General features: G+C 38.7%; 1 protein-coding gene across 1 annotated transcript in view; it reads right to left on the bottom strand.

Moving 5' to 3' along the window:
* Positions 1 to 7423, bottom strand: part of FN1 (fibronectin 1) — a 124494-nt gene extending 117071 nt beyond the window's left edge. Inside the window, exons 1-4 of the mRNA XM_029285178.1 lie at positions 7399 to 7423; positions 7141 to 7300; positions 4790 to 4918; positions 692 to 829 (exon numbers count right to left, since the gene is read on the bottom strand). Of these exons, the coding sequence (XP_029141011.1) occupies positions 692 to 829; positions 4790 to 4918; positions 7141 to 7291 (418 nt within the window). The 5' untranslated portion in view covers positions 7292 to 7300; positions 7399 to 7423. The remainder of the gene's footprint in view (positions 1 to 691; positions 830 to 4789; positions 4919 to 7140; positions 7301 to 7398) is intronic.
* Between the last annotated feature and the right edge of the window lie 1776 nt (positions 7424 to 9199).

Raw genomic sequence — 9199 nt, 5'->3', positions numbered from 1 at the left:
TAAAACTGTAAGAAGGGAAGTAAAATGTCGAGTTCCACTTCCCTTCACCTAGGACTGCTAGAAATTGAGGTAGGACATTTGGAATCATCTGCAGAAGAGTTCATCCTTGCTGTACAATAAAGTCAAAGTTCTGACATGTGGTAATGAAAAATAATCTTTCAAGAAACACATTCATGGAGCAGCCCCACAAAGGCCATGGCAGCTACATAGATACAGGCTTCATTTTATGTAGAATATATCAGAGTTGGGAACTGAAATCAGCCTCATGGCATGAGGTTTGGAGAGGGAAATCTAGCTCTTCCTTGAATCATGTTTATTTCAGCCTTCTTCCACATTCTCCTTTTCTTCATGCAGGAGAAAATCTCAAGTATAACCTACACACTTATTTATAAAGTTAACATATAGCAAATATTAAATATATAAAACTTAATGCTACCTGCATATATATTCCATCAAAGAGGAAATGAATTCGTTTGTGTTTTTCTAAGTGTTGATATGTTGATGATCTTGACTGCTCTATGAACGTTGCCACTGACAAATTCCTTAGAATTATGCAACATTATGTGTTGCACCTTCTTCTTACTGTGAAAACCACTAGATTGTATGACATTCCAGCAATATGAGTATATGGATGAACACGTTATCTTGGAGAACATCATTTAAGCATCTCAGTGAAGGATTTAATACATACTTGCAATAGTGCAACTGATTCTTCCACGCCCAGCCCCAATACAAGTACAGTCCCAGATCATGGAATCCTTTGGCCGTTCATAGGTTTCCCCTACTCGGTAAGTAGTCCCAGTGTATTTATCAAAACAGGTTTCTTCCGCTGTATAGGAAAAAAAAATCACCATAGATAAATTTACAACTTGCAGCTTCTAATCTCCTTTCCCTGCCTCATTCATAGGGGCACACACACAAAATTAATGGTGGCATTGACTACTATTGTTATGGTAGTGACAAGCAGAAGGCTTTTTGGATGATAATGGTGTAGCTAAAAACAAAGAATAGGAGAGGTGCTTGGACCAATGAAAGAAGAAATAAAGCTGAAAAATCCACATTAACAGTAGAAGGGAGTTTCCAGGCAATTGGAACATTTGTATGAAAGTTCATTTTTTAAAAAAAGTGGAGAAAACAATAAAGACAAATGCATTTGATTAAGAGATACAGAACAGTTCAAATATGTGTTTAAAATAATTGGTCAACTATTTAATCCCTCGCTAGATTAGATTATAGGAACAAGTCTTGTTATCCAAAGGACTGTCACACAAGTCTTCTTAAGCTTCAAGTCTGTCGAGATGAACTGAAACTGGAGGCATCTGTCAGTATCCTACTGTCATGGTTAAACTATTTCCCAGTGAAGTGTCCTTATTTGCCTACATACAAGCAAAAAGATCCATTAAGACACTTTGCTCCTAAGAGACTTTTTAGGCAATAGGGATGGTATTCTTGCCCAAGTTCTAGTCACTTTATGGAATAGAGACAAAATGAGATGTCATTAAAATTGTTCTGAAATACTCTATCACTGCAGAACTCAGAGAGTCACAAGTAAATATAGAAGCAAGACTGGTAACAGCACATTTTGCCACAGCACATTATCAAGAAGACAAGATAGGTAAACCATGTGGCAATAAAGAAACAAAAATTATTTTCTGCTACTGCCACTGCAATGTCAGGTAGCCATCAGGAAAACTATTTTTGTCAGGGGAAAAAGGCTTTTATTGTACTGGAACCTACAGAGACATGTGTGATATATCTGCAAGGTAGGTTAATAGATAATATTATTTATTGCTGTGCAAGTCTGTTATCTGATGCTCTGATTAATCTGGTTCTATGGGATTAGTTTCGGCTTTTAAAATCTGGATATGTCAGCAGACTGTTAGAAGCTATGTTCCCAATAACACATCCTTTTCAGACCTCCCCATTATGGCTGACTCATTTAAGTTGGATAGATTGCCTAGATGAATCTAATAAATATATTTTATAGGAGAAGCAATAAATGCCAGATATGTTAAAGGAAGTGATAGTATGGCTTCAAGAAACCCACAGGAGATGCTGAGTTCTTAAAAGCAATCAATCAGTTGCTAATATCCCCTTAGGAACTATTTGTGCAGTTAATGTGATACAGCTCAAACATTCCTGGAAGAAATAGACTCTCTGGATCTATTCCAGTCTGGGCACAAGCATGAATATGATCAAAACAAACTTGGTCTCCTAAATGAATCAGCCATGAAGATTGGGAATTCGAGGCAGAATGCTACAGCGATTCAGTTCCTGCTGACAAGACTGACACATCTAAGGCAGGGGTTCAAAGCAGACAAGATCCAATGTCATCATCAAAGATCTGTCTTTTATTCATATGTTCAATATGAACACATGAATACATACAAAAAGTAAATCTTGGATTTCACATCTAAATTACCATCCTACATGTTTCGACACAGATAACCTCAGATATTTAGATGATAATATTATACAACACTTGCAGGACAATTAAGTACTGAGGTGCAATTCTGCTAAATACAATGTTACAGAGAGAATGTGAGAGATGATGCCCACGGAGAGGGAGATGGTGAGAAGGATTATAGGCAGCATTTCTCCGGAAGGAGGGAGCACACTCCAGAAAGGGGGAAAGATAAGAGGCAACCCAACCTACAGATGAATTGAAGACAGAGGAAGAGAATTAGCATAGCCAGTCCTTAGAATCTCCCAGGGTATATCCATTAGCTGAGAGGATTTAGTCTGGAAAGATTCTGTCTATTATGCGTAAGCAAATAATAGCTGAACCCTGACTTAACTGTTCCACATCGTTATTGGGCTTAGCCTGACATATAAAGAGAAAGGTCCATTTGGAGTAAAGTTCTGTTAATGACACCCAACACTAATAGTCTGTAATCAGGGAAAGTCTGACCAGCAACTAAATGCGGCAATAGGATGGATGAGGATCAGTAAAGAGTAAAGAACCCTAACAAGGCAGAGTCACCGTTGGTAGCACCTTGGTTCAGTAGGTAGAGGCTGCCTATCGTGAATGGGATTGTACCGTCACTAAAAGAGCAGGTCTGTACTCTTAGAACAATTCTATAGTCATATTTGTTAGTGGATGCACAAATGGTCTCTGATAAGGAACATCTTTGACCAAAGCTGTCTACTTTGTCCCTGTAGCTGTTTGGGGTTAGACTAGTCATAGTTTTATGCACTAGAAACCTAATGGCTAAAGTACTGGAATGCATTTGATAAGAGACAGTTTTTGAGGCTGGAAATGAACTTACCATTAGAGTGGAATGCCTTGGCTAGGTTCCTCTAAGCACAAGACAGCATGAATATATTACATCTATTTTGAAAGCTTCCTATTATCACAATGTTTCTGTGGTAGTATACAAAATGTTTGTAATCTGTTGTAATTTCCAATCATTATCTTATTTCTGTAATTATATAGTTTTATTATTCTATCTTATTGTATCTCCAATTTGGTATTACTTTAATTAACACAGGGACATGAAAACTTATAATTAATAAATTTAATCTGTTTAATAGCTTTTTTCAGTAGCATGAGTAGAATTTTTTCTTTGTCTTGACAATTTTTGGAAATGTTCTTTTTCCTTTGCTTCAAAATATTCTCCATAGCAAATCTGATCTGTCAGCTTTCTTTTTCTCCTCTAGTCTTATTGCAGCATTTTCTCTAACATCCTATCTTATGTGGGGGTGTCCTTCCATGCAGAGCTATCCTGTAGAGCAGGCATGTCAAACTCACGATGTCACATGATATCGCGCGACATATCGCGACTTTTTCCCCATTGCCGGCAATGGGGTGGGCGCGGTTTCGTCGTGATGCATCCGGCCCGCAGCTGTAGAGCATTAGCACTCTGACTTCTTTCTGACAAGGCAAAGTCAAACCTTTTCAAAAAGCCAAACAGCAGAGCTTAAGGGGCCAACGAGTCCTCTTCAGTGTGGATAGCCTCTGAAGGTTCCTTTTAAAGTTATGTAAAGCAAGAGATCCAGGGACAAAGCTTTCTTAAGAGATAGCTTACCTATTGCTATTTAGCTGTAATGGGTAGAAAAATGACCTTAAAGAACAGGAGGAAGAGCAGCTACTAACTAACAGTCAGATAAAAGAACCCTGAGTCCAAACTGGAAGCTGAGAAAGCACCTCTGACAAGACTCTCATTAGTTCTCATGACGATGAAGGGAGTCGGGGAGTGCATTTAGACTTGTACGTTTTGTTTTTCTAATCTTATCATAAAATTAGCCTGAATGACTTCCGTTTCCTAATCTGCTCTACATTGACATTATATGTCTGTACAATGCATAGAATATATCAAGGAATACAAGTCTCTCTGAATTCATCTGATTAAAAACAAGGGTACTAGAGAAGCTTGATATAAATTATCTGTGGGTCACAGAATATCCCGCAGGATTTTCTACAATACCTGGGAGCTCCCAGTTGTAACCACTAAGATTTACTGATAGATTAAGCAGTTCTTGAGTCAAATTAGTGTGAAAACTACAGTAGGAATAATCTGTTGCATAAAATAATACAATGTTTGTCCAGGATATTCCCAATCTGCAGTAGATAGGAACAGTCAGGAACAGTCAGAAATTGACAGACTTGGAGCTTGAACTGTAAAAAATACAGTAACAGTAACCTGTCTCAGCAGAAATGTTAAATGTGGATGCTGCCTTTTCTAAGAGCTAAAAACAGGATATATCTATACATGTAAATATCTATTTTTTATTTTAGAAAAAAAGAGGTTCTTGGCCAGAAGTTTGTCAAACGATGCATCCAACTTACGCTCAGGCTTGCTTTCACAGCTGAATCCTCGACTGCCACCATAGCAAGTGCAGACTAGAGGGTTCCCCAAGTAAATGCGTTCCCACTGCTGGTTTATCTGATAATGTTGTCCATTGTCATAGCATCCCTCTGAGAAAGAAATAGCACTGTTTAATTACATCCTGTCATCCAGGCTGATTGTGGCTTTCCTGGTAAGGAGAAAGCATGTGGAGAAGAGAGCAGTGTCAGCCCCTAACATGCATGGAATATACATTAACTCCTGGCCAGACATTCCTTCTACGTCTTGAAACCTCTGTATAATTTGCTGTTAAATGCAGGCAAATCAAGACTGGAGTTAAACTCAAAACAGTTCCATCCGTCTCTTGTTTAACTGTGTTTTAAATGTACAGAATTAAACCACTAGAGATTTCACATTCTGGAGCAGCATGTTAACAGCTGGAAAAGATTGCTCAACTGGGAGGCTTAATCCAATGCTTCATGAAAGCCTATGGAAAGACCCCAAAAGGTTTGAAAGAAAGTTTGGCTATCTTCCCTAAGCCAAGTTCTTGCCAAGTAGAACTAGTCTCCATGTTTTTATTTCCAAACCTTTTTCCCAACTTACATTTACAGCCTTTACAGCCTTACCATTTCCCGAGATGATTGCTTTAATGAAAAATCATATTTCTAAACAATTTTAAAAAGTGTTCTCAGCATCTCTTTTCTCAATTCTCACATTTTAAAATGAAAAAATATGCTCTAAACTTTTCAAAATTAATTCAAGCACGTTAATTTTAAAATCCATTTTTACAGCATGAAAAGATGAAGGATTTCCTCTCTTTTACTTTCAAGTCAATTATTTTAATATAGAAATTTCTGCTATTTTAACTTCTAGCTATCTAAAAACAACACAGATACAGTCAGAAAGATGCAGAAATTTTATTTAAATGTAGGCTTGTGCAAAGCCTTTGAAAGAGGTGCTCTGGAATGCTCTGGAGCACCTAGCAAGCATAACTCTTTTCTGAGCTGTTAATGCAGCTAGATCATTTTTCAAGCTCATGCAGTTGCTTTGGAGGATATTTCTCATGTTTTTTTTACAGTACAACAATCCTAAAGCCCTATAACAGGCCTTTGTCTTTCAGTAAGTGATTTTGCTTTGAGTCCTTCTGTAAGAAAAGAGAATAGAAATCTACTCATTCTAGATTATCTCATTTGTCTCTCTAGCTGGTATAGCTGCAGTGGAAAAAAAATGCAATGCTAACTACACCCTTCTTGAGTAATGTCTGGATTTCAGGAAAATTAAATTATCCTAAACCAGCAAATGTGTGTGAAAGAGAAATAGGCCAGAACAAGAATCCCCTTTCTTAGTAATGAAGAATACAACAGACCAGGGAGCCAAAAGATCACTATATATGCAAATAAGGTTTCCACCAGCAGGCCCTGAAATACAGAATTTAACCACCAAGAGTCCATCTCCAACTGGATTAAAAACCAAAACCAAAAAAAAATTGTCCTCCTAATATCTTCACACTTAATTTGTCAAATTGATGAGATAGTTTTGCTTCTCGCTGGTGTTAATGAGAAAAATAAGAAGAATTAAGAATTTCCACCCCAAAAAGAGCAAACTGGCAAAGCTTGGGAAAGTAGCAAATCTTCTACCAGATCTCCCCAAGAGTACTGTGCCCAATCTAATCAGGAGGCATTCAATACTCAGACATAATTCTCTCTGGGCTCAATGCAATATATACTCCAACAATAAATCTTAATTAGACTCAAGTGTCAAGGGAAACCCAAGCTTGAATTCCTTGGTAGAAAATCTGGATATAAATGCAATAACCAAGAGGATTCCCCTCTCAACATGGTTCAGTTTAATTCCCTGAAAAAATCTGTTTCATGATTTAACAATTTTGTACACTAGAAATGTTCTAGCTGTCCATGATGGATTATCAAACTGCAATCCTCTATAGATTGCAAAACTAACTAGAGACATGAGGTCACAAGGGAAATAACTCTGGCACAATTAAAAGGTTGTCCTAAATTGCTTTAATGCTCCGTAAGGAAGGAACTTGGACAGGCATCGCTAAATCCCTACCTAAAGTTAAGCTCAAAAATATTTCTCCCCATCAACGGTTTTGTTTTCTGCAAAATTCTTCATCTCACTCTGATTTCATTTATTAGACCTGAGTAGACTCCAGAAAGAGGTATTAACACATTTCACGTGATAAATTCTATCCCCCCCCCTCCCTTCACAACCATCCAAAGTTGCAACGTTCGGTATGCTCTTTAAGTTTGATTTCGGTTTTATCAAATCGTCCATGATTCGATCGTTTCCTCTCCCCTGAAAAGCCGTTATTGCCCATCCCAGATTTACTCACGTTTGTTCTGGCTGACCGGCAGAGAGGGCTGAACGATATGCTGCGTTTGCCTTTTACTTTTTTCCCCGCGGGGTTGAGAACCCCAGACTCCTGCTCCAGAACAAAGGGTCAATACCAAAAGAATCGTTCGCTTCGATCGGCTATCCGGCATCTTGGAAAGCTGTCGGGAAAATAAACGGATCGTATTTGAAACCGGAGGCAAACCAATTTCATTGGGTTGATAAAGTGGGATGAGGGAAAACTTGCAAATTCTCTTACCGCCTTTCAGCCTTCGCTCCTCCGCTTTGGCGCAACCCTTATAGGCTGTGAGAAGGGCAAGTCGCTGAGTCACATTGGATTTATATAGAGATCCTAGCTACAGGGACCCCCGCGAGGCATTACAGGGGAGAAGAGGAAGAGGAGGAGGAGGGCCTCGCCGGAGACACCCCTTTCGGACGTCAACGCCTTTCCAATTGGCCCAGGCGGAGTGATAGCGTCACGGCCCGGGAGTTGCATTCCAGAGCAAACAAAGGTCTCTCTTCCGAAGGCTTGGAACGGGACTAAATTTTAGAAGGTCTCTAGGGAGCGAGGGAGGGGGTTGCTGCAGTTCTTGCTGCAGCTTAGCGAATGCCTCCAGCCGGTCATATATGGACCCTCCGGGGTCAGGCATTCACGGGAATCTTCGAATGGCCGAAGAGGTTCGAGTTTTAGGAGAACCGAGTGACGACTTTAGCCTCGCTTGCAGTGTTAGGACCTGTGAGGAATCGTTACGGGAACAATAACTTCTCCCTTAAATCTGCAGTTAAATCCTATGCACATGCACTAAGCCTAAGATATAATGATCGATCATGGGTACGAACATAACTGATAGCTTTAATAGGTTTAGTTTGAACTGGGATAATAATAATAATATTCCCACTATCACTGCCATAATTATAAATAAATAATAAATAAATTATGGCAATTTATTCACTCAAATCTCAGTTCATGGCCTCAAGGCCTGTTTATATAAGTTCCCAGTTCTATTTCTCTTTCTCTCTCCCCCTTTTCCATTCCTCTGTCCATAGGATTCTTTTTCCTTTGGTGAAGGGTTTTTTTCTGTCAATTTTTATTTGGTGCTGAGAAAGTGGAAGCATGAATGGATGTATAAAGGGAATAAAAGGAATAGAATAGAATAGAATAGAATAGAATAGAATAACAGAGTTGGAAGGGATCTTGTAGGTCATCTAGTCCAATCCCCTGCCCAAGCAGGAGTCCCTACACCATTTCTGACAGATGGCAGTCCAGTCTCTTCTTGAAAACCTCCAGTGATGAATCACCAACAACATCTGAAGGTAGTCTGTTCCATTGGTTGATTGTTCTCACTGTCAGAAAATTTCTCCTTATTTCCAGGTTAAATTTCTCCTTGATCAGTTTCAATTCTTTATTCCTTGTCTGGCCTTCAGATGCTTTGGAAAATAGGTTGACCCCCTCCTCTCTGTGACAGCCCCTCAAATATTGGAACCCTGCTATCATGTCTACCCTGGTCCTTCTCTTCACTAGACTAGCCATGCCCAGTTCCTGTAACCATTCTTCATTATGTTTTAGCCTCCAGTCCCCTAATCCTTGTACCATTAAATTACAATGCTGGGGAAAAGATTGGGTATTTAACTGAAGGTGAGGAGTAGAAGCACTACCAAACACACTAACTTACACTTCCTTCTAAGTCCTAGTTTATCCCCAATATCATTTCAGTGTTCATCTATTCTTAAGCCAGCTGAAAACAATCTGATGTCTCTATTATTGATCCCTCAGGTTCCAATCATTAACAAACTCAATGCCTGTGACTGAAAAAAGGACATGTATGTTGTTTGTATCTTATGATTAATTTTAATGCTTTTATTTAGTATACTATAACTATCACTGAGTGTTGTATCTTATGATTTATTATGATTGTATTTTATGATTATGATCATGATTTGTTGTTTGCATGTACACTAAGAGCTTATGCATTGGAGACAAATTCCTTATTTGTCCAATCACACTTGTCCAATAATTCTATTCTATGTATAGGAAATGGGAGATGGGACACATAATCAAA

This window comes from Protobothrops mucrosquamatus, unplaced genomic scaffold (genome assembly GCF_001527695.2).
Source record: "Protobothrops mucrosquamatus isolate PMUCROS unplaced genomic scaffold, P.Mucros_1.0 scaffold1377, whole genome shotgun sequence".
NCBI classification, from domain to species: Eukaryota; Metazoa; Chordata; class Lepidosauria; order Squamata; family Viperidae; genus Protobothrops; species Protobothrops mucrosquamatus.
The sequence above is the reverse complement of the archived record's forward strand: the minus strand, read 5'-3'. Positions and strand labels throughout refer to the sequence as shown.